At 41.6% G+C, this 25,058-nt stretch overlaps 2 protein-coding genes across 31 annotated transcripts in view; one reads left to right on the forward strand and one right to left on the reverse strand.

Moving 5' to 3' along the window:
- Window positions 1-14,828, forward strand: part of LOC135089522 (uncharacterized) — a 39,689-nt gene extending 24,861 nt beyond the window's left edge. The window contains exons 4-13 of one of the 26 annotated variants that reach the window (XM_063985123.1): window positions 383-512; window positions 1,763-1,835; window positions 5,921-6,027; window positions 6,550-6,679; window positions 8,536-8,611; window positions 8,864-9,015; window positions 9,797-9,906; window positions 10,821-11,073; window positions 13,478-13,662; window positions 14,170-14,828. In XM_063985123.1, the coding sequence (XP_063841193.1) occupies window positions 383-512; window positions 1,763-1,835; window positions 5,921-5,997 (280 nt within the window). In that variant the 3' untranslated portion in view covers window positions 5,998-6,027; window positions 6,550-6,679; window positions 8,536-8,611; ... (3 more) ...; window positions 13,478-13,662; window positions 14,170-14,828. The other 25 variants (XM_063985121.1, XM_063985128.1, XM_063985129.1 and 22 more) reach the window with 25 other exon arrangements.
- LOC135089521 (antifreeze protein Maxi-like) overlaps window positions 11,983-25,058 on the reverse strand; it is a 175,091-nt gene continuing 162,015 nt past the window's right edge. For 2 of the 5 annotated variants that reach the window (XM_063985116.1, XM_063985119.1), the window contains 3 exons: window positions 18,576-18,675; window positions 16,008-16,109; window positions 12,177-12,610 (listed from right to left, as the gene is read on the reverse strand). In XM_063985116.1, the coding sequence (XP_063841186.1) occupies window positions 12,535-12,610; window positions 16,008-16,109; window positions 18,576-18,675 (278 nt within the window). In that variant the 3' untranslated portion in view covers window positions 12,177-12,534. The other 3 variants (XR_010261518.1, XM_063985118.1, XM_063985117.1) reach the window with 3 other exon arrangements.

The raw sequence follows: 25,058 nt of genomic DNA on the forward strand, positions 1-25,058 counted from the left end.
ACAAAGCATGCTTACCTATTTCCACCTATCAACCTCATTCATAAATTTGTGTAATCCTCTTTTAAAGGTCACTAAATAATCAGCTTCATTACTGAGTCCATTCCATTCATCCACCACTCTATTTAAAAACCAATTCCTTCCTATCTCTTTTAAATTTAACTTAATCAGGGTACATTAATGGTGTCTCTAGGGATTAGACCTTGACAGGATACTGAGGGAAATGCAAGTCTGACATACCAAAAAGGAGAGAAAAGGATCTCAGTATTTACCAAGATACAATTACTATTGGAGTCACATAAGTGATCTAATAGTTGGTCTTCTTTTGGTCTCCCCTCAGTGCATAAGTGATGTAATAGTTGGTCTTCTTTTGGCCTCCCCTCAGCTTGACACAGATGAGTGCAGCAATGGTCCTGCAGCAGCCCAGCATAGTGCAGGCCGGACAACCCACCACCATCACTGTTCACTTTGTTGACAAGGACTCTGGCTTGGTGCTTAATGGCCTGGCTTTCAAAGTGAGGAGACAGACAGGCATGATTGACTTAAATGTTGCATATAAAGAGTAATAAAATAATATAATCTTTGTTAACATGATGTGAGGAAGTGAGGAGACAGACAGGAATGATTTTTTTTTTCTTTTTTTTTTTTATAGAGTAATAAAACAATATAATTTCTGTTATTGTTCAGTTTGTTGACAAAGATTCTGGATTGTAGTTTGATGGCAAGGCATTGAAGGTGAGGAGATGACAAAATCAAGTTAAATTTTTTGGGATAGCGTGATGAAACAATATTAATTCTGTTATCAAGAGGCATTCAGTTTGTTGACAAGGACTCTGGCCCAGTGCTTGGATGGCAAGACTTTAAAGGTGTGGTAGACAGGAATAATCGATTCAAGTTTATTTTTTGCATACATGCATGAAGTAATAAAGCAATATTATTTCTATTATCATGATACATTCATTCAGCTTGTTTACAAAAATTCTGGCTTAATGTTTGATGGTGAGGCTTTCAAGGTGAGGAGATGGACAGAAATTACTAAGTTAATTAAGGGACTGTAATTAACTTTTTTGAATGGAAATGTGTGCAAAAAGCAACATTGGTCTGTGCACACTGAAAAATCATCCAGCACTTTGGCAACAATCTGCCAAAGTTTGAGCTGTGTGTCTGAGACATAGCTTGTTTACACTCAGGCTTTAGATTACACCTTGTGGTACTCCTTATGTTTTGCTGTTTTTCATATACTGTATCTGTTTTTTTGTGTGTGCATGATTTTTGGAGACTTTTTTTCAGATGTGTGGCATGTTATCCCTAAGTGGTGGGAGGGGAGGGAGTGGGACAGTAATTACTGGATAATGAGTCAGTACTCAGTTGGCCTAAGGTGAGGCCAGGGCATGTATGTACTGCCACGCTGGTGCCAGACCATCCACATGACTCATAAAATTTATGAGAGGAATTGTGTTACTATCTTCTGTGAAGACCATAACCATAGCAGAGTCTTGTAAGTACAGTCACTAGGGTGTTGTAGGGAGGTCCACAACACTGTTCCTTCCCACCAGAGACCAGTGGGCCTAAGAGTGTGAGTGATGTGTGTGTGAGTGAGTGGTGCTTTGTCTGGGATTGGTGGCCTGGTGTATAGATAAGTAGATAGATGAAGGGAGTAAAATTATACCTTCTCTGTTATCCTTCCATAAGAAAGCACAGAAGTTGAGAGGAATTGCATCTGTACTGTATTTTCTTTCCTGAGCCTCTTCTCTCTCCTCCTCAGGGCAGACATTTGTGGGCAAACTGCTGGCAAAGACTGCTGAGGGACACTTTGAGGTTATCCAGAGGTATGCCAAGTAAGAAACAGAAGAGAATGTTACAAGGAGGAGGCAGCAGGCACCTGCCAAAATGATAATTACTCCCAGTGAGGTCTAAAGCACTGGATGATGGGGTGCTGTGAACTTATCATTAAACGCAGCTGTGACCTCACTGAATGTTTCCCTTTGTGTCTCACAAGAAAAGGGGACAGTCACAGCCTGCTCTCTAAAGACAACTCTCTTCCTTCACACAAAACTACAAACATCTAATTACACACACACCCTTCACTCAATTATCATGGAGACTCCTACACCAGCCTCATAGAGTCACCATCAGGGAAGGGGACAACAAATGTCCCCAGGTCAGACTGCTCTTCTGGTATCGACCCCAAGTGTCTTGACACCGCTCAACTTTTTCTTCATTAACTCCTGCAACATTTGCAGTCTTGGATCTAATTTTCAGTCTGTAAAAACACCATCTCTCCTCTACTAAACCTCATTTTCTTTTCCTCACTGAAACTCAGGTGTCTAAGGCAACTGACATTAGCCCCATTTTTGTTCTCTCCTACTTTCTCTATCCTCATTTTCAATCCAAAGCTGGATGTTGCATTTATGTGCGCAACAACTTAACCTGCTCTCTTGCCCATGCTCTTGAATCTTCCGAGTTTTCCACTATCTGGCTACGATTACAGTCACTCTCAAAGTAAATGTATATGTGCTGTATACCTCTCACCTAACTCCTCTGACTTAAAAAAATTCTTTGACTTCTTAACTTCCAAAGTGGAGCACATTCTGACCCTCTTCCCTTTTGCAGAGGTCTCCATTCTTGGAGACTTCAATGTTCACCATCAGCTTTGGCTTTCCTCTCCCTTCACTGACCATCCTGGTGAACTAGCCTTCAACTTTGCTATCCTCCACAACCTAGAGCAATCGGTGCAACACCCTACTTGTATTCCTGACCATCTTGGAGATATGCCCATCATTATTAACCTTTTCATAGCCTCTAATCCTTCTGCTTATGCTGTCACCCTCTCTTCTCTGTTGGGCTCATCCAGTCACAATCTCATATCTTTATCTTGTCCTATCACTCCAATCCTTCCTCAGCATCCTCATAAGCAGAATTGCCTCTAGGATTTTGCCTCTGCTAGCTGCAGGGACCCAAGGAGGTATTTTGCTGATTTTCCTTGGAATGACTACTGCTTCCATGTCAGAGACCTGTCTGTGTGCAGAGTACATAACAGAGGTAGTAGAGTCTGACATGGAGGTGTACATTCCTCACTATTTACCTTCCAAATCTTGGTTTAACACAGCTTGTTCTCATGCTATACATGATAGAGAGGTGGCCTACAAAAGGTACTTAAGCCTTCCATCACCAGAATATCATGGGCTTTATATTTCTGTCTGGAACCATGCCAAGTCTGTTCTCCAACTAGCCAAAAACTCCTTCATTAACGGAAAGTGTCAAAATCTTTCAAGATCTAACTCCCCTTGTAACTTCTGGCACCAAGCCAAAAACATCTCCAATAACTTTGCTTCTCCTTTTCCTCCTTTATATCAACCGGATGGTACCACTGCTATCACATCTATCTCTAACCTAAACCTGAACTCTTCGCTCAAACCTTTGCTAAAAACTCTACCTTGGACAATTCAGGGCTTGTTCCTCCCTCGCCTCCACCCTCTGACTACTTCATGCTACCTATTAAAATTCTTCACAGTCATGTTTTCATGCCCTCCCTGGCCTAAACCCTCAGAAGGCTTATGGACCTGATGGGGTGCCTCATATTGTTCTCCGAAACTGTGCCTCTGTGCTTGCACCTTGCCTAGTCAAACTCTTTCAACTCTGTCAGCATCTACCATTCCTTCTTGCTGGAAGTTTGCCTACATTCAGCCTGTTCCTAAAAAGGGTGACTTCAAATCCCTCAAACTGCCATCCTATTGTTTTAATTTCCTGCCTATCTAAAGTTTTTTAATCAATCATCAACAGGAAGATTCTTAAACATCTTTCACTTCACAACCTTCTATCTGATCGATAGTATGGGTTCCATCAAGGCCACTCTACTGGTGATCTTTTGGCTTTCTTTACTGAGTCTTAGTCATCCTCTTATAAAGATTTTGGTGAGACTTTTGCTGTTGCTTTGGACATATTAAAAGTTTTTGATAGAGTTTGGCACAAAGCTTTGATTTCCAAACTACTCTTCTGCGCCTTTTATCCTTTTCTCTGTAACTTCATCTTAAGTTTCCATTCTGACCATTCTATTGCTGCTGTGGTAGACGATCACTATTCTTCCTTTAAATCTATTAACTGTGGTGTTCCTCAGGGTTCTGTCCTATCACCCACTCTCTTCTTATTATTCTCCAGTGACCTAAACCAAACTTCTTGTCTTATCCACTCCTACACTGATGATACCACCCTGCACTTTTCTACGTCTTTTGTAGAAGTCCAACCCTTCAGGAAGTAAAGAGTTCATGCAGGGAAGCCACAGAAAACCTGACTTCTGATCTCTCTAAAATTTCTGATTGGGGCAGAGCAAACTTAGTATTATTCAATGCCTCAAAAACTCAATTCCTCCACTTATCAACTTGACACAACCTTCCAGATAACTATCCCATCTTCAGTGACACTTAACTGTCCCCCTTTCTACACTGAACATCCTTGGTCTGTCCTTTTCTTATAATCTAAACTGGAAACTTCACATCACATCCCTAGCTAAAACAGCTCTTATGAAATTAGATTCTGAGACATCTTCACCAGTTTTTCTCATCTCCCTCCCAACTGTTAACTCTGTACAGGGGCCTTATCTGTCCATGTATGCTTCACATGTCTGGGGGGGTTCCACTTGTACTGCTCATCTAGACATTATGGAATCAAAAGCTTTTTGTCTCATCAGCTCCTCTCCTCTAACTGACTGTCTTCAGCCGGTTTCTCATCACTGCAATGTTGCATCTCTTGTTATCATCTACCGCTGTTTTCATGCTAACTGCTCTTCTAATCTTGCTAACAGCATGCCTCCCCTCCTCTGACGGCCTCGCTGCACAAGACTTTCTTCTTTCTTTCACCCCCTATTATGTTCACCTCTCTAATGCAAGAGTTAACCAGTATTCTCAATCATTCATTCCTTTCTCTGGTAAACTCTGGAACTCCCTGCCTGCTTCTGTCTTTCCACCTTCCTATGACTTGAATTCCTTCAAGAGGGAGGTTTCAAGACACTTATCCTTCAATTTTTGACTGCTGCTTTGGACCCTTTTATGGGACTGGCATCTCAGTGGGTCTTTTTATTTTTTGATGGGGGGAGGGGGAGGGTTGTTGCCCTTGGCCAGTGTCCCTCCTAATTGAAAAAATAAATAAATAAAAATATCACCACCCATATCTTCCCAACACAAATACTGACAACAGCCCCTGTGTCAGGCTGTATGTACCAGATGAGGCCGTGTCAATGCTCACCTTTGAGAACGTCATATTTGAGGCGCCAGACGTGAGACAGCAACTCATAGCCAAGGTTGCTGTCGTCTCCGCTAGCTGGTACGTGGAGTCCTCTCGAGTATTGGTGTCAGTCTGGTAAACTCGGGAGCTCCCTGCCTGTGTCTGTACTTCCTTATACAAGACACTTCTTAAATTTAGGGTAATTCTTTTGGCTCTGTCTTCTAGAGACTGGTACCTCAGTGGGCCCTTTTATATTTATTTATTTGTTTATTTTATTTCATTTTATTTTATTTCATTTCATTTCTTTTTTTTATTTTTTCCTCTCTCTCTCTCTCTCTCTCTCTCTCTCTCTCTCTCTCTCTCTCTCTCTCTCTCTCTCTCTCTCTCTCTCTCTCTCTCTCTCTCTCTCTCTCTCTCTCTCCCCCCTTTTTGTTGGCCTTAGCCAGAGTTCCTCTTACATAAAGGAAAGTCTTGTATACTGATGTACATACTTATGGAAGTTAGGATAAAATGTATTGCATGTTGATGTACTGTTTAAAAGCCCAATACCTCACACTACAGACTATTAAAGATGCAGAATCCTTGCTGAACCATCACTGGAACCATGAAAACACCCCTGAAAACACCATAACAACTGAAAGTATTGGAGGTAAGAGAGAGCAAAACATTTGGGAGTGCAGTTTATTATCTGTCTCCCATACAGGACTGGTGGTGTATCCCTCACATCTGGTCATCAAGGAGTACCCCATGGTCAAGTCCTTGCACACCGATCCGTTCTGATGGAAGCAGTTGGAGGGTGTGGAGGATGTGGTGAGAATGACTGTCCTTATCGCCCATCCGTTATATCCTTCAGTATCTTCTTTTCTTCACCTGCACTGTGTTTTTTCCTCTTGCATCCTTCAGTAATATTGTTTTCTTCATGCCTCCTGTGTTCTTTTTGCTTCTGTTTTATCCTTCATTATACCTTTCTGTTATATCCTTCAGTGATATCCTTTTTCTCCTCCTGCAGTGTATTCTTTTTCCCTCTTATCATATCATGTATCCTTCAATGATATCTTTTCTTCATCTTTGCTGTATTCTTTTTCCTCTACCTTATCCTTCATTATCCATTTCTTCATTCATCCTGTATTCCTCTTTCTTCTTTCTTTAATGCACACTTTCCTCCACACACACAATTTAAACCTTTCTATCATGCATAGTTACCCTCACCCCCTCCTTGCTCCACGCACACACACACACACACACACACACGCACGCACGCACGCACGCACGCACGCACGCACGCACGCACGCACGCATGCACACAAATGATGTTATGGTGATGTGACACAGTTGGAGGATGGAGTGCTGAGTCTGTTGCTGCAGTCAGTAGACATGCTGGCTGCTGGCTGACGGAGTGTACTGTGGTCCCGTTGATTTCACTCTCAGCAATGACTCCAAGAAGACCATAGCAGAGTACCAGGTGTGTATTGTGAAGAGGTGAATTGAATGGCTGTATTTTTCATTCTTTCTTCTGTGGTAAAAGAATGTCAAAAGCAAGCTCGTTCTTCGCTTTCTTGTCTTCCTGTAGTCATTTTTATTGCTTTTATATTCTTTCCACTAATTCTTCTCTCTTCCTCTACTTCCTACAGTCACTTTCATTTAAGTTTTCTCTTCATTTCACTAATTCTTTTCACTCTCTATTTCTTATAGCCACTTCCATTACTCTTTCTTATTCTCCTCTCTCCCTCCATGTCTCACAGCCATTTTCATCGTCCTTTTCTAGTTCACTAATTCTTCTCACTTCCTCTGCTTCAAGATAACTGGACCACAGGAGCATGTTGTCACAGCTCTAGGGAAACTGTGCACATCCCTCAGCAGTAACATAGCTATCCCAGTAGTGACAGGATATTTGGACACTCACTACAATGCAAGGAAAGTTTACGTCAAGGACCAGATCTTGTGCTGCTCTTGGAGAAACATTGTGCATCTCTTGAACGAGAGTGAGACTGGGGACCCTCTTCTAGATAATCGGAATGGTTCTGAAGTTAGCCTTGTGTCTTCTGTCCCTAAGGATCCTCCAGTCCTTGCATCTCCCCTTTGGCACCATATCTTGTGCTGCTCTCAGAAAAACGTGCTTCTCTGGAATGAAACTGAGAGTGAAGATAGTGTTTCAGGTGCTGGGAATAGTACTGAACTTAGTCTCATTTCTGGTGTCCCTGTGCATCTCTCAGTCCTTATATTAATGTGATGTCTTGCTAACTCTCTTGCTGTCTCACTCAGTTTGGTACAATTGTTTACTGCAAGTTTAGAGTTTAGTTTTCAATGTAAGGTCACTGATAGTAAAAGGAGTGGTTGAATGCTTCTCTTTCTCATCTTGTCTTCCTTTTCCTTGTCTTCTTCCTCATTTACTTGCATTTCTCTCATTCTCTACCTCCTGGTCTTTTCCTTCATCTCTCTCTCTCTCTCTCTCTCTCTCTCTCTCTCTCTCTCTCTCTCTCTCTCTCTCTCTCTCTCTCTCTCTCTCTCTCTCTCTCTCTCTCTCTCTCTCTCTCTCTCTCTCTCTCTCTCTCCTGGATGGAGCAGTTTTCGTGGTGAGACACACAGGGAACCTTAACTCTCATGCCTTGGGTCTTATGGGAACTGTTTTCAAAGAGGAAGAGTCTGGTTTGTGGTAAGACACACTGGGAACCTTAACTTTTATCCCCATATTGTGAAATGACTGAGGTGTTATGGGAACTGTTTTCAAAGAGTCTGGTTTGTGGTAAGAAGTGCAGGGAACCTTAACTTTTATCCCCATATTGTGAAATGCCTGAGGTGTTATGGGAACTGTTTTCAAAGAGTCTGGTTTGTGGTAAGACACACTGGGAGCCTTAACTTTTATCCCCATATTGTGAAATGCCTGAGGTGTTATGGGAATTGTTTTCAAAGAGGACTGGTTTGTGGTAAGAAGTGCGGGGAACCTTAACTTTTATTCCCATATTGTGGAATGCCTGAGGTGTTATGGGAGCTGTTTTAAAAGAGGAGTCTGGTTTTTATGATTGCTTGGTTGATGATGCAGAATACTATTAACTATTTCCTCAATCATGAAAAAAATGTCCTTGGAAAATCCCATCAACTTTCATAAGGACTGTTTTCATGATAATGAGTCATGTTCTCATAGGTGTTTCTTTCTTCTGGTGATGCAGAATACTTGTTAAACCAGAAACATGAAGTACCCTTGAAAATTCCAGTATTTCTAAACGTCACTGAGATGGTTAGTCCAGTGACTGTGTTTTGTTGTTTTCTTGTGTATATTTTGTCTCTTTCATTCCACATAGTTCTCTTGTTTCTTCTCAGGATCAAAAGATATTGATTGAGATACTGGGGAGGGATGTGAGTGCATGGCCAAGGTGAGGCCCAGATCTTTACAGAGGTGAGTAGAGAGAGAGGTGTGTGTGTGTGTGTGTGTGTGTGTGTGTTTTATGCACAGACAGAAAACATGCATTTTTTGTATCATTCCAACATTTTCCTCTTCTCAACTTTCCTGTTGCCCTTCCAAATATCCAGCTTTTCTTTGATCCTTCAGTGAAAAACCTCCCTTTCCTTAACTCTTTGTTGTATCCCCTCAATATCCAGCCTTTGTTTGTCTCTGCAATAATGGATCTTTTCTGTGTATTTCCTCCAGGATCTATTTACCCAAGAACAACTTGTCAACAATTCCTGTAGATGTCGTCATCAGTGAGGTCAGTGTTAGATACCAACTTGCTGCTCAGGTGTCTGTTGTACCTGCTGGCTGGCATCTCCACTTTGTCTCTCCTGGTAACCAAGTCTGTATGTGTATGTGTATCTATTAATTTATTTCTGTGTGTATTGTGTCTGTCTATCTGTGTGAATGTGGAGAGTTTGGGGTGAATCTCGCTTGATACCTGATGGGGATGGATTGCTGTGTGCCTCTCAGTGCAGCAGCCTGTCAGTCCAGATGGCATTTGACAGCTGTTTCTCACTCCACATATTTACACAAAGGTGCTGACAGATTAGCAGCAGGAGTGGGAACTGCAGTGGCTGTAACTCACATGACTTCACTGGTACCAATCCAGACCACCTGGCTTCCAGAGGGACAGGCTTGTGTCACCCTGACCTTACCTCTACCTATACATCTACCACTGCACTACATTTGGAATCTGGTTGAGTACATGTACTCAGACCCAAGCCTGATGTGTGTGTGTGTGTGTGTGTGTGTGTGTCTTTGTCTATCTCTCTTGAAATCAAGTCATTGTTGTGTCTTGGAGGGAATAAGAGTGTGTTTGTGACTATCTATCTATCTATCTATTTGTTTAAATAAAGTTGTTGGTAGCATCTGAGGGAATGAGAGGAGTGTGAGCTCAGTATGATGTGCAAGGAGTTTATGGATGTTTTAACGTTTTGTAATTTAAGTATTTATTAGTGTGCATATCTTTTTTTTGCATGCAAGATTTTAATACCTTACTTTATCATTTTGTCTGCATCTAACATACTCTCTCTCTCTCTCTCTCTCTCTCTCTCTCTCTCTCTCTCTCTCTCTCTCTCTCTCTCTCTCTCTCTCTCTCTCTCTCTCTCTCTCCACCAATTCTCCTTACAGGCTTGGTGGTGTATCCTGAAAATTTGAAGATCCAGGAGAACTCTGTCACCAAGAACCTGCAAATGAATGTCATTGGGTGGCTGATGGCAGCTCCTCAAGTGAACCCAGAGGTGAGGGAGGCTGTCACTGGAGGGAGCAGGGAAGTAGGGGTTAGAGTGAAGATGTTTAGAAAAGAGGGATGCAGCACTGTGGTTGTGAAGAGTAGCCATCATTTTTATTTCAAGGGTGTTTTTAAGTTATTTGGCTTGTAGTGCAGTGGTCAATGAGACTATCCCTTTCCAATGGGGACCCAAAATAAGAATAAAGACAGACTTCATATTCTGAGTGTTAATGGAAGTAAGAATAATAATCAGAAATAGCAACCATTATCACTATCCTCAGTTTCTTCATGTCAAGCTTGATAAAGTTAGATTTAAAAAAGAAATAGGAAGGAACTGGTTCTCAGATTGAGTGATAGATGAATGAAATAGACTCAGTAGTTAGGTTAGTGCTGAGTCATTAGGGAGCTTTAAAAGATTAGACAAATTTATGCATGAGGATGATAGTGAAAATAGGTAAGCACATTTCCTGCAGGGATTGTCATGTGTAGACCAGACGGCTTCTTGCAGTTTCCCTTGTATTCTTACAATTATTATACCACTGATATGATGCCACAACACAATGGTAATGGTGGTGATGGTGTGTTCCCGAGTGATGCAGGTGATAATGGGGCTTGATATGAGTGTCGAGGGCATGGAGGGTCCCATCACCTTTGCTCCTGTGACCTCTGGCTCTTCTAAAAAGGGAGTTGCATCCTTCACGGTATTTTTATGTCTGCTGGTGTGTAGTGGTAAGGATTATCCAAGATTGGAGAAGTGTCTTGGGACCTTCCTCATGAAAAAATTCGTCATAGGGAAAAGAAAATACAGAAGCAGGCAGGGAGTTCCAGAGTTTACTGGTGAAAAGGATGAAAAATTGTTAATAATGGTGAACTCTTGTATTGGAGAGGTGGACCACCACCATCACCACTACTTATTCTCCACAGATCACTGGGCTAATAAAGTACAGTATGATGGGTGCCTTGGAGAAGCTGTGCCTTGAGTTGAAGGCTGCAGTTACCTTCAGAAAAGAGCAAAGCTGCAACAAGTCATCCAAGTACTTTGTCAAGAAGGTTTATGTTGAAGGCAACCTCCTGCACTGCTCTCAGGAGAACAGTGGGACTCATGGATGCCTCCAAGACCCACAGAGGATTGGAAGGCATAAATTCAATCTTGGATAACTATTGACATTTAAAACTGGTGACTCCAATTGTCAGATTGTAGGTGGGAAAGTTTAAAGGGTTGATTGATGGGAACATTGTTGATCTTAATTTTTTTTTGGTAAAGTACTGTAAATCACATGCATGTGAAGTTTCAAATGGATGAAATAGCATGAATGGTATTGTAGTTGAATTGTTCTTTGTAGCTGGAAAAAAAATTAGGGTTGATTAATGGGGAAACTATTGTTCAAAATCCTTTTATTGTAAACTAGATCATGTACAGTTGTGAATTTTTTTTGGGAATGAAATAGCATGAATGATATTGTAGTTGTTTGTGTTGTACTATGGGTAAACCACTGGAAAAAATGTAGTAGTTGTGAACAAAATTGGATTAACTAAACATCCCTGAGGTTGTAGTTGCGAAATTTTGGTGTAAATTAATGTAAACAATGAAATAGTTACTTAATCATTAAAGTTTTAATCTTATATTAGGAGTCATTGGAAATTAGCTAAAATAAACACCCTTATATCATCTTAACCCTATAATGACTAACCAACTTTCCTCTCAAATCATAGCATAGTTTTAACACAAGTAAACAGTGCACAGCTTTGCCAAATGTTGTCATAAATCTGTGTTGGAAATATAGTCTTCATCAAGCATTATTGTTGTGTGAGTTATCATTGCTGTCATGTGTTGTTTTAAGGAGACACTGATTTTGCAGTTTTTTTTTTTTTTTTTTTTTTCCTACACCTATTCAAAAGTTTAAAAATCTTTCAGTTTTCTGTGCATGTGTTCTAGTGTCCTCTGCATTCTTTCTTGTCATTCTTTCATACTCAGAGCTAAATGCATTGAACTAACATTCCCATTTCTATTATTCAGCAACTCATGAAATTAACACCAGAGTAGTTTGGTGTTATGGAAACTCTGAGAGAGAGAGAGAGAGAGAGAGAGAGAGAGAGAGAGAGAGAGAGAGAGAGAGAGAGAGAGAGAGAGAGAGAGAGAGAGAGAGAGAGAGAGAGAGAGAGAGAGAGTCCTTTTTTCCTCTTCTCTCTCATGTCATGGCCCAGGACAGGGTGATGTCCTTGGAACATCATCATTTGCATTCCCTAATCACAGACAGATGTGCCTCCTCACTCCTCCATGTTGGAGAAAATAATTGCGTTAATGAACATGTCTTGCACTTTATCATTACTTTTTATTATTATTATTATTATTATTATTATTATTATAATTATTACTACATTTACAGTAGTCCCTCACTGTTAGCAGTTCAATTAGTGTAGCCAAACCAATGTCAAAAGTGAAATTTGCCAAACGTGAATAGTACTATAAATGGGGTTCACCCTTTTGACTTGCATTTGAAAGCAAAGACATTATACATGAAACATTAACAGCAATATAGAATACAATAGATAATAGATGACAGATGTTATTTACCTTTAATTATTTATAGTTAAGCCTGGTGAGAGGAGCGAGTGTGGTAATTGTGTAGGTGCACTATTAATATTTGGCACCCAAACCAGTGTCATCCATATCCAAGTGTCCATGCCCTCCACCACTTGTAGAGGCTGCACTCCTGGGGACAAACACCAAAGATGTGGTTAATTGCTGCAAAAAAACAGTAAGATGGCTGTTGGGAGGTTCACAAAAATCAAACAATGCACATGGACGACAAACTGGATCAACACCATTCTGTTACGTCAGTAAGTGGTGCACCAAAAGTGGATCTGATGTGCCAGTTTGGGTGTTGGTACCAGTTCAAACCTATTGCCAAACTGAAACAAGAGGGACCACTGTATATCTCCATCAATCAATCAGATAGATAGTATCTATCTATCTATCTATCTATCTATCTATCTATCTATATATATATATATATATATATATATATATATATATATATATATATATCTATCTATCTATCTATCTATCTATCTATCTATCTATATATATATATATATATATATATATATATATATATATATATATATATATATATATATATATATATATATATATATATATACGAGTATGTTACAGTCAATACCTGAATCCAGACAATTTGTAAAGTGACTTATTTTTTCAGGCAATTTGTGAACTGCCTAACCTAACCTAACCTAACCTAACCTAACCTAACCTAACCTAACCTAGGTTAGGTTAGGTTAGGTTAGGTTAGGTTAGGTTAGGCAGTTCACAAATTGCCTGAAAAAATAAGTCACTTTACAAATTGTCTGGATTCAGGTATTGACTGTAACATATATATATATATATATATATATATATATATATATATATATATATATATATATATATATATATATATAAAGCTTTTCAGTAATAAACATTTAGTGTGCAAAAATTTTTAGTACATCTAAACTATAGTAACTTGTGTCTTCCTTACAAGTGGTGTCATCCACCATTCTTTCTCTCCTCTCTTAAAAAGTGGGAAAAGGAAGACTGCTGGACCACACCACAAGTTTTAACAACAAAAAAAGGTTCATACAAACTTTACCCTGCTGCATGGACTGTATCAGCTTGTATTCAGGCAGGTCAAGTTGGGCGATACAAGTGTGTGCTGGAAGGAAGCTGTCATCTGCTGGCTTTTGGATTATCAACTTGGAAGCCTAGGTGTGTGTGTGTGTGTGTCTAAGAGAATCAGTTTGAGTGAGTAGTGGGAGGGAGTTTTTAAGTATGTGAGAGTAAAAGAAGGGGTTTTGTAGAGAGAGAGAGAGAGAGAGAGAGAGAGAGAGAGAGAGAGAGAGAGAGAGAGAGAGAGAGAGAGAGAGAGAGAGAGAGAATTTTGTGTGTGTGTAGGAGAGAGAATACAAGAAATTATTTCTATTAAGAGAGAATTTTGCGTATGTATAGGAGAGAGAATACAAGAAATTATTTTTATTAAATTTATTACTATTATTCTAAATTTATTCATATTTCAGAGGAATGACTGACAGAAGAGACAAAGAAAAGAGGAGGAAGAATATAAGAAAGGAAGGAAGGAAGAGAAGAGGGGGACATGAGAAGGATGAAATAAAGGAGAGAGAGAGAGAGAGAGAATGTTACTGATTGTGAGAATTAATTATCATTATTATTATTATGTTCAAAATGTATTATTTATATTTGCATTGTTTTTTCCAGAAGTGATAGAAAGAAGGAAGAGGAGAAGATAGATGATAATAAGGAGGGAAGAAAGAGAAAGAGAGAGAGAGAGAAGACAACAAAGAAGGAAGAGGACATGAGAGAAGAATGAGGTTAATAGAAGAGGAAGAAAAAAAGAAGAAATGAGAGAAAGATAGAAAAGATAAAAGAAAAATAAATCCTCCCCCCAGCCCCCTCTCTCTCTCTCTCTCTCTCTCTCTCTCTCTCTCTCTCTCTCTCTCTCTCTCTCTCTCTCTCTCTCTCTCTCTCTCTCCCACAATCCACAGACCCACTCTCCCACAATCCACAGACCCACAGTATGTCTCCCACAGTATGTTGACAAACCCAGTCACTCCCCACAGCCTCTCACAAATATACCTCTCTCTCTCTCTCTCTCTCTCTCTCTCTCTCTCTCTCTCTCTCTCTCTCTCTCTCTCTCTCTCTCTCTCTCTCTCTCTCTCTCTCTCTCTCTCTCTCTCTCTCCATGCCTAAGAGAGGAACCTGGTCAGTCCCTGTGAGAAATTTTGCAACATTTTCTGTTCAAGCAAGAGTTCATGAAAGACTTCCCATTCCCAAACAGTACAAATGACTGGATGGTCTGGGAAGTATTCACTCTGGAAATACAGTGAGGGGTTAATGAAAGGAAGAATATTGGAAAATGTGTGTTAATTTAGATTCCTGTGGTGTGTGGATGGAAGGACTGGGTGAATATAGACAGCAGAAGAGGTGAGGAGTGTATGCTAACTAAAGGCAGGAAGTGAAGGACTGGATAAATATTAGACAGAAGAGGTGATAGAAGCAATGGACTAGATATACAGAGATAAGGAAGGGTTGGATAAATATTAGACAAGAGGTGATAGAGGCAAAGAAGGACTAGATATGTAGAGACAAGGAAGGGCTGGATAGAGGAGGTGACAGAGGCAAAGACTGTACACTAATAATGAAAAATAGATAAAATGAATGACAGAGGGAAGATGAAAGAGCGAAGAACAACTAAAATGGATGATAAGCAGGTGGAAATACCTACAAACAAGCCTATCAACACCCAAACACCCCTAACACACACACACACACCCCAGCTCCTCCAGTGTGAAAGATATTCATGTATAAGCAAGCCATTTTAGCCCACAATCCAAACACTTCACCCCTAACCTGACGTACCAGCATGCACACTCACTGCTGTGTTGCTGGTTTTGCTGGACGTGTCATTCCTGATTGCTGTCAGTTCATTTTGGCCTAAAACCTTCATGCTTCATCCTTCACTTCCTGTTGTGAAACTGTTGCAAAGAAGGGAGAGTTTTTGTTGCAACATGAATTCCAAATCAGATTCAGTACTTTTATGAAATCTTTCAAGACGACAACCCTGATATTGAACTTCATCACCACACACACACACACACACACACACACACACACACACACACACACACACACCAGTTACAATGCTTACTTCAGTGCACACTCTTCACTCCTTTAGAGATGAGCAAATGAGTGAACAGTGAATAAATCTGTTAATAAGCACACTGTGTTTTGGTGCAAAGAATCAGACACTGCCATATTTTCACTGCCGTTCGCCACTCATGTCCAATGAAAGGTTTGTGGTCTGCCTTCACCATAGTCTTCCTGGCACTTACAAATCAGGGCCACAAACTGAGGAGAGCATTAGAGTACTTGGAAGGAAACCACTGGGAAGATCTTGAGATGGTGTGTGGAGGAAGGCATGACAACACTCAACAATAAGGAAGAAATTATCTACAGCTGCAAGTGGAAGATACTCATGGGCTGTCCAACCCCAGAAGGGAAATTATGGACAAATAATGATGCAATGAAAGGCACACCTGAATGGACTGCTGGCCAGCTGATGTCTCTTGAATGCTCCTCTTCCTCCTCTTGGTTTTACTCCCTGCGTGGTGGCACTGACGTCATGTCTCCCAGTCGGTCTGTGGAATTTTTTTTTTTTTATGTAGGAAAGACACTGGCCAAGGGCAACAAAAATCCAATAAAAAAAATGCCCACTGAAATGCCAGTCCCATAAAAGGGTCAAAGCAGTGGTCAAAAATTGATGAATAAGTGTCTTGAAACCTCCCTCTTGAAGGAATTCAAGTCATAGGAAGGTGAAAATACAGAAGCAGGCAGGGAGTTCCAGAGTTTACCAGAGAAAGGGATGAATGACTGAGAATACTGGTTAACTCTTATGTTAGAGAGGTGGACAGAATAGGGGTGAGAGAAAGAAGAAAGTCTTGTGCAGCGAGGCTACGGAAGGAGGGGAGGCATGCAGTTAGCAAGATCAGAAGAGCAGTTAGCATGAAAATTGCGGTAGAAGACAGCTAGATATGCAACATTGCGGCGGTGAGAGAGAGGCTGAAGACAGTTAGAGGAGAGGAGTTGATGAGACGAAAAACTTTTGATTCCACCCTGTCTAGAAGAGCAGTATGAGTGGAACCCCCCCAGACATGTGAAGCATATTCCATACATGGACAGATAAGGACCTTGTACAGAGTTAGCAGCTGGGGGGGTGAGAAAAACTGGTGGAGACATCTCAGAATGCTTAACTTCATAGAACCTATTTTAGCTAGAGATGAGATGTGAAGTTTCTAGTTTAGATTAATAAGAAAAAGAGAGACCAAGGATGTTCAATGTAGAAGTGGGGGACAGTTGAGTGTCATTGAAGAAGAGGGGATAGTTGTCTGGAAGGTTGTGTTGAGCTGATAGATGAATGAATTGAGTTTTTGAGGCATTGAACAATACCAAGTTTGCTCTGCCCCAATCAGATATTTTAGAAAGATCAGAAGTCAGGCATTCTGTGGTTTCCCTGCATAAGCTGTTTGCTTCTTGAAGGGTTTGACATCTACGAAAAGACATGGAAAAGTGCAGGGTGGTATCATCAGCATAGGAGTGGATAGGACTAGAAGTTTGGTTTAGGTCATTGATGAATAATAAGAGAGTGGGTAACAGGACAGAACCCTGAGGAACACCACTGTTAATAGATTTAGAAGAACAGTGACCGTCTACCACAGCAGCAATAGAACGGTCAGAAAGGAAACTTGAGATGAAGTTACAGAGAGAGGGATAGAAGCTATAGGAGGGTAGTTTGGAAATCAAAGCTTTGTGTCATACTCTATCAAAAGCTTTTGATATGTCTAAGACAACAGCAAAAATTTCACCAAAATCTCTAAAAGAGGATGACCACGACTCAGTAAGGAAAGCCAGATAACCAGTAGAGTGGCCTTGACAGAATCCATACATAAAAGGTGATGAGATAGAAGGTTGTAAAGTGATAGATGTTTAAGAATCTTTCTGTTGAGGATAGAATCAAAAACTTTAGATAGGCAGGAAATTAAATCAACAAGACATAGTTTGAGGGATTAGAACAGTCACACTTTTTAGGAACAGGCTGAATGTAGGCAAACTTCCAGCAAGAAGGAAAGGTTGATGGTAACAGACAGAGTTGAGTTTGACTAGGCAAGGCACAAGCAAAGAGGCACAGTTTTTGAGAACAATAGGAGGGACCCCATCAGGTCCATAAGCATTCTGATGGTTTAACATCATTGCAAAGAATTTTAATAGGCAGCAGCAGCAGCAGCAGCAGCAGCAGCAGCAGCAACAGCAGCAGCAGCAGCAGCAGCAGCAGCAGCAGCAGCAGCAGCAGCAGCAGCAGCAGCAGCAGCAACAGCAGGGTGGAGGAGAGAGAGGAACAAGCCCTGAATCGTCCAAGGTAGACTTTTTAGCAAAGGTCTGAGCAAGGAGTTCGGCTTTAGAGACTGATGTGATAGCAGTGCTGCCATCTGGTTGAAATAAAGGAGAGAAAAAAGAAGCAAAGAAGAGATGTTTTTGGCTAGTTGCCAGAAGTCATGAGGGTAGTTAGATCTAGAAAGATTTTGACACTTTCTGTTAATGAAGGAGTTTTTGGCTAGTTGGAGAACAGATGTGGCATGACTTTGGGCAGAAATATAAAGCACATGAGATTCTGGGGATGAAAGGTTCAAATACCTTGTGTAAGCCACCTTTCTATCATGTATAACACAAGAACAGGTCGTGTTAAACCAAGGTTTAGAAGGTTTAGGTCGAGAAGAAAAGTGAGAGATATATGCCTCCATACCAGATACTATCACCTCTGTTATCTGCTCAGCACACAGTCAGATTAGAAAACTGAGCATCACATCTTCAGAGCATGTGTGTGATGACAACCTGCCAGTTTTTGATGCCTTCCATTGCAGTAAGTCAAGCACCAGAGCTTTGGTCTGTGGGCTTTACAATTCATCATTTCTTTTTTTCCTTTTTCTTTTTTTCAGTGCAAACCTTTCCACCACTTTGTGGACATGACATGACATGACAATTAAAAACTTTCAGATTTTGGAATTTTGGGCAGAGAATTCTCAATTGTGCCAACAAAATACAGTATTCACCTGAACCACCTGCCAGTCACAAGGCTCCCAGTGAGGTGTGCTTGTTCCTGAGTCATGGAAGTCTCCCAGGGTTTCTTCCACTTGCTCTCCGTGTTACCACCTGCAGGGAAAATGCACACATCAATACTCCTGCTGCTTGATACATGTTTGATTCACAACTTAGTCTAGAATTTAACCATTCACTACAACATTACACAGCATGGAATGCACAGCTGAAAACATTTATATGCACATTCAAGAAAGGACACGACTAAAGAAGCAGATTGTGCAATTTCTAGTCAGTATAGTGCATAGACATGGCTGTGAAAGAAAAGAAATGCTTCATGTTGGTCTGGGAGTCAGGAAAGATGTAATAAGTACTAGTAGTTAAAAGAGTTCATCACCAGGTAGGACAAGATGGATAACTAATTTTTTCACACCCTCGTCTCTGGTAAAAGTCACTCACAAAAATTATTGACCCCGGGCAGGTCTTTTTCCACTCAACCTTCCACATCTTCTAATCTTTGGTGGATTAACTTAACAAGTAAAAGTTTCCATACGAAGGGCGGCAGTTCACTCAAAGGAAGGGGATCAAGTAAATCCATTCACACCTTTTTTGCTATGGGCCTTCCCTCCCCTTCATTTTTTTTTCTCTCTCTCTCTCTCTCTCTCTCTCTCTCTCTCTCTCTCTCTCTCTTTAATAGGCTGTTTGGATAACTATTTCACTCTAGAGAGAGAGAGAGAGAGAGAGAGAGAGAGAGAGAGAGAGAGAGAGAGAGAGAGAGAGAGAGAGAGAGAGAGAGAGAGAGAGAGAGAGAGAGAGAGAGAGAGAGAGAGAGAGAGAGAGAGAGACACACACACACACACACACACACAGAGTTTGGCCAGTGCTGGGAGGGGGTTGGTGACTTGACACGTATTCCCACACCTGGACACCAGCAACCACCACCACCACTTAGCAGCCTGCAAAGATCCTCAGTGGATGTGAAATCACTCAGTGATATGAAAAGAGAAGATGGTGACCAGCATGAGGCCACATATTTTTGAGGGCTTCATGGATGAGGACCTCAGCGTAGCACACACAGATAAACCAATCTGGAAAATTGAAGAAGACAATGTAAAAATAGAAGAAATATGCAGCTTAACAGCGATGATAAAGGTGTTGAAGGAAGGAAGAGAAGTGGGTGGTGACAATGTAAAAAAGATATCCAGTGATATATTAGAGATGAAAAGAGAGAGATGGAAAGAAAAAAAGAAAACAAAGAACTAAGAGAAGAGGTGACAAAAATAGTGAACTTAAACAAGAAGTACTGTGAAGAAATTAAGAAACTCAAGGGAGAGAATGAAGAGTTACAGAAAACTTTGCAAGAGAAAGGAGTTAGTGACAGGAAGTTAAAAGTTGGAAAGAAGAGGGAGAACAACAACAAGAGGTGGAGATGGAGGAGATAATAAGGCAACAGCAACAGGAACACAATAAGGATATTAAAAAGAAAGGATTAAAATATCAAAGGGAAAAGGTAATCTTGTGAGAGACACAGTACAGAGAAAGATGTGTGTGGTGGTATTTAGGATTAAGGAGAAGGACCTACCCATGAAAATAGCTTGTGAGAAATAAGTGAAAAAGGGGTAAGGAAATTATAGAAGTGGTGGAGGAAGGAGAGGGAATAATTGAACACACTGAAAAGGTTTACAGGATTGGAAAGTATGAAGAAAGTAGAACAAGACCAAGGAAAATAAGATTCATGTCACAAACACCAGCAGAACATGTCTTGCAAGGAACAGGAAAATTGGCAAATGAAGGAATGAAGGAAATATAGATAAAAAAGAGACATGAATGAAGAAGAAAGTGAAGAACTGAGAGTAGAGGCTCAGTCAAAAAAACGGGAAGAACACAAGAACAAGCAAAAAGATTCACCTGGAAAGTCATGGACATGAAAATGAGGAAATGGTGACACAAAGATCCCACACAAGATCACCAAGCAGAAGTTTATAGATTATGTATACTAACATAGGTGGTTCGGTGTCCAGCCTATTGGAACTTACAGACTACTTAAAGAACAATAAACAAGATGTGGTATGTTTAACAGAAACCAAACTAAAAAGGAAATAAAGTTGGATGAGAGAGAGAGAGAGAGAGAGAGAGAGAGAGAGAGAGAGAGAGAGAGAGAGAGAGAGAGAGAGAGAGAGAGAGAGAGAGAGAGAGAGAGAGAGAGAGAGAGAGTGAAGAGACACACTAAAGGGAACAAGGAAAGCAAGAAAATAAGTGACAGGCGCTGGAAAAAAAAATGGAGATAAACAATGAATTACAGACATGGAGGAGGAGTAGGAGGAGAGGAAACAGGAGAGCGACTACGAAAAAAAAATAAATAAATAAATAAATACATAAAAAAATGAAAGGGGAAGAGGGAAGAAGAAAGAAGATAATGAGAGGGGGGAAGGAGGGAGAAAAGGAGGGAGGGTAGGGAGATAAAAAGGGAGGAAGGGAAGGGGGAAGGAAGGTTGGGTCCAGGCCGATCGTTGCACAAGACAAAGTGGAAGGAAGGTTGGGTCCAGGCCGATCGTTGCACAAGACAAAGGGGAAGGAAGGTTGGGTCCAGGCTGATCGTTGCACAAGACAAAGGGGAAGGAAGGTTGGGTCCAGGCCGATCGTTGCACATGACAAAGGGGGAAGGAAGGTTGGGTCTAGGCCGATCGTTGCACAAGACAAAGGGGAAGGAAGGTTGGGTCCAGGCTGATCGTTGCACAAGACAAAGGGGAAGGAAGGTTGGGTCCAGGCCGATCGTTGCACAAGACAAAGGGGAAGGAAGGTTGGGTCCAGGCTGATCGTTGCACATGACAAAGGGGGAAGGAAGGTTGGGTCCAGGCCGATCGTTGCACATGACAAAGGGGGAAGGAAGGTTGGGTCCAGGCCGATCGTTGCACATGACAAAGGGGGAAGGAAGGTTGGGTCCAGGCCGATCGTTGCACATGACAAAGGGGGAAGGAAGGTTGGGTCCAGGCCGATCGTTGCACATGACAAAGGGGGAAGGAAGGTTGGGTCCAGGCCGATCGTTGCACATGACAAAGGGGGAAGGAAGGTTGGGTCCAGGCCGATCGTTGCACATGACAAAGGGGGAAGGAAGGTTGGGTCCAGGCCGATCGTTGCACAAGACAAAGGGGAAGGAAGGTTGGGTCCAGGCTGATCGTTGCACAAGACAATTTATGTTCTCGGCGTACCATCACATTAGAGGATGCACAGTGTGAGGAGGAGGAGGAGGAGGAGGAGGAGGAGGAGGAGGAGGAGGAGGAGGAGGAGGAGGAGGAGGAGGAGGAGGAGGATGGTGGGTGTGGTAGAAAAAAAAAAAATTGTAGAGAAGAGGAGCAGAACAGAGAGAGAGAGCTGTGGCAGAACTGTATGGAAAAGAATGAGTGGTAAACAAATGAGGAGTAAGATGAATAACACGAAAAAATATGAGGTAAAAGAAAAAAGATTAAATGCAAAACGCTAAACAGAACAAGGTAATGGATGACAAATGAAACAATGAATTAGTTTGCTTATGAAAATATGAAAAGAACAGTCTCTCTCTCTCTCTCTCTCTCTCTCTCTCTCTCTCTCTCTCTCTCTCTCTCCAACTACATTTTTCGTCACTGTGGCAGTATATTAATACCTAGTTTAAGGGTGAGAAAGGGGAGAGGGAGAGGGAAAAACGGGATGGTGGGAAATAAACAGGATGAGAGTAGGGAAAATGAGAGGAAAAGGATGGCGGGGAAGAAGGTAGAGGTGGAGTAGAGGGAGGAGTGAGGGAGAGAAATGAGGGGTCGGGGATGGGGCAGTGGGAGGAGAGAGAGGAAGAAGGATGAGAGGGAGAAGGAGGGACAGCAGGGGGGAGAGGGAGGGGAGAAATGGGAGAGAGAAAGAAGGGGAACAGTGTGAGGGAGGGGAATGATGACAGGGAGTAATGGAGGTCCTTTGTCCTTATGAGGCGAATGATGTGTTCATGTGTGCGTCTAGCAATGGTGTGATGACGCGGACCGGATTGGGAACGCTGCATTGGAGGGTCGGTGAGAGTAACAGGAATGGCAATAGAGGAATGTGCATTAGTAGGAAAAAAAAAAAAAAATCACCCTTGAGCTTATCTACCGTGTGTGGCCTTTGAATGCTGTTTTGATGAGAGCAAAGCGTTTCAAAACACGAGTTACCAGATGAACATTTTCCCTGTCCACGCACAATCAGCAAGGAACAATCATCCCCAGAAAAATATTCGAGTGTGTTACAATTTAGAGGGGAGAGAGGAGGGAAGAGTGGTGAAAGTAGGGGGTTTGGGAGGAGGGGTGGAAGTAAGCCACCTCTATTTAATCCGCCATTATTACCTAACAACCCCAACAGATACTGCTTCATTTCCACCAGTTTTCAGACCTCACCTGCAGCGGCCGCGTCACGGTACCTACCTGCCTATACCACATGTCGCTTTCCTGCCACACTGACGCCGCCCCGTGACACTGACGCCAATATTCACAACACAACGAATACTTGCCGCTGCGTGACATGTCTCCGAGCAGAGGGAAGGAGGGAGGGAGGGAGAGGCATCAACTCCCCCTCCAACGCGCTAGTGATGGGGTGAGAGGTAGTAAGATGGCTCTTGGAAGTTCGCTCGTCTTAAAACACGCAATGAATCAATCATTATTATTTAAATGTTAGTGTCATTTAGTGTAACATGAAGTCGCTATTTAATATCAACCGATACAATTTTTTTGTTTTGTTTTTTATGTAGGAAGGATACTGGCCAAGGGCAACAAAAATCTAATAAAAAAAATCCCCACTGAAATGCCAGTCCCATAAAAGGGTCAAAGCAGTGGTCAAAAATTGGTGGATAAGTGTCTTGAAACCTCCCTCTTGAAGGAATTCAAGTCATAGGAAGGTGGAAATACAGAAGAAGACAGGGAGTTCCAGAGTTTACCAGAGAAAGGGATGAATGATTGAGAATACTGGTTAACTCTTGCGTTAGAGAGGTGGACAGAATAGGGGTGAGAGAAAGAAGAAAGTCTTGTGCAGCGAGGCCGCGGAAGGAGGGGAGGCATGCAGTTAGCAAGATCAGAAGAGCAGTTGGCATGAAAATAGCGGTAGAAGACAGCTAGATATGCAACATTGCGGCGGTGAGAGAGGGGCTGAAGACAGTCAGTTAGAGGAGAGGAGTTGATGAGACGAAAAGCTTTTGATTCCACCCTGTTTAGAAGAGCAGTATGAGTGGAACCCCCCAGACATGTGAAGCATACTCCATACATGGACGGATAAGGCCCTTGTACAGAGTTAGCAGCTGGGGGGTGAGAAAAACTGGCGGAGACGTCTCAGAACACCTAACTTCATGGAAGCTGTTTTAGCTAGAGATGAGATGTGAAGTTTCCAGTTCAGATTATAAGTAAAGGACAGACCGAGGATGTTCAGTGTAGAAGAGGGGGACAGTTGAGTGTCATTGAAGAAGAGGGGATAGTTGTCTGGAAGATTGTGTCGAAAATAAAGCTCGTGAAATGTGGACACTGAGGGAGTAAAAACACGTCATTATGCTGAGGTCGTCGACTGGCGGGGCGGTGCCTCTGCCCGCCTCTCTCTGGGGAACTCTTGGAAATGTCGACAACGCAGTGCAACAGTTTAGGGTTATTATTCATTTGATGGCTAGTTAGTTAGATGTTTTAAAGTTACAACTTCCGACCTCTCACAATGATTTCCTGGAACACAATCGGGAATATTGCCACAGGTATGAACACTAATTGCAGAAAATAATTGCTAGTCTTGGACGAGTGTAGCATAGTAAAGTATAAACACAAGTGGATATTCAAGTATCATGATAGGTTAACATGGCGGTCATCATAACACTAGCAGCAGGCAGCTCCCTACGTGTTTTTTTTATGGTAAGAGGCGGAAGTATTTGGTACTTATTTTGGCTCCCTACCCAAAAACTCAGCTTTCCCACCAGGTCCTCAACATTGTAGGGGTTACAAGCCGAAAAAAAAAAAAAAAAAATAGGAAATGAGAACCGCGCTGCTAATCTAGCAATTTACCTGATGACAAACTGCAGTGAAGTGAGCTACTAGTAGTTCTTGATACTAAGTTAAATATACGACCACTGCAGAAAAAAAAAATCAAACCCTCATTTTCAAAAACAAAACTTGCAAAATTACATCAGAATCCAGTGACAGGAAAGGCCGCCCTACAATGCCTGTATATACCACCATACTGTGCCCCCTCCTGCATTAGGAACACGAGCACACACACAACACATTACCATACCAACAAGCAGTAATACGGGACTAGTAATTGCGGGACCCCACAAACACTAGTTACAGTACATGGCAATTTTCTCTTCCTTGACACGGTAGCTGCTCTCTCTCTCTCTCTCTCTCTCTCTCTCTCTCTCTCTCATATTGTAGATCCCGTAAGTTATGTAATTAAATCAGATTAGTACATAAATGTATGTTGCTCTTTGAGATTCACTTGCAATATTGAATTATTAAATCAACATACGTACT

This window comes from Scylla paramamosain, chromosome 33 (assembly GCF_035594125.1).
Source record: "Scylla paramamosain isolate STU-SP2022 chromosome 33, ASM3559412v1, whole genome shotgun sequence".
NCBI classification, from domain to species: domain Eukaryota; kingdom Metazoa; phylum Arthropoda; class Malacostraca; order Decapoda; family Portunidae; genus Scylla; species Scylla paramamosain.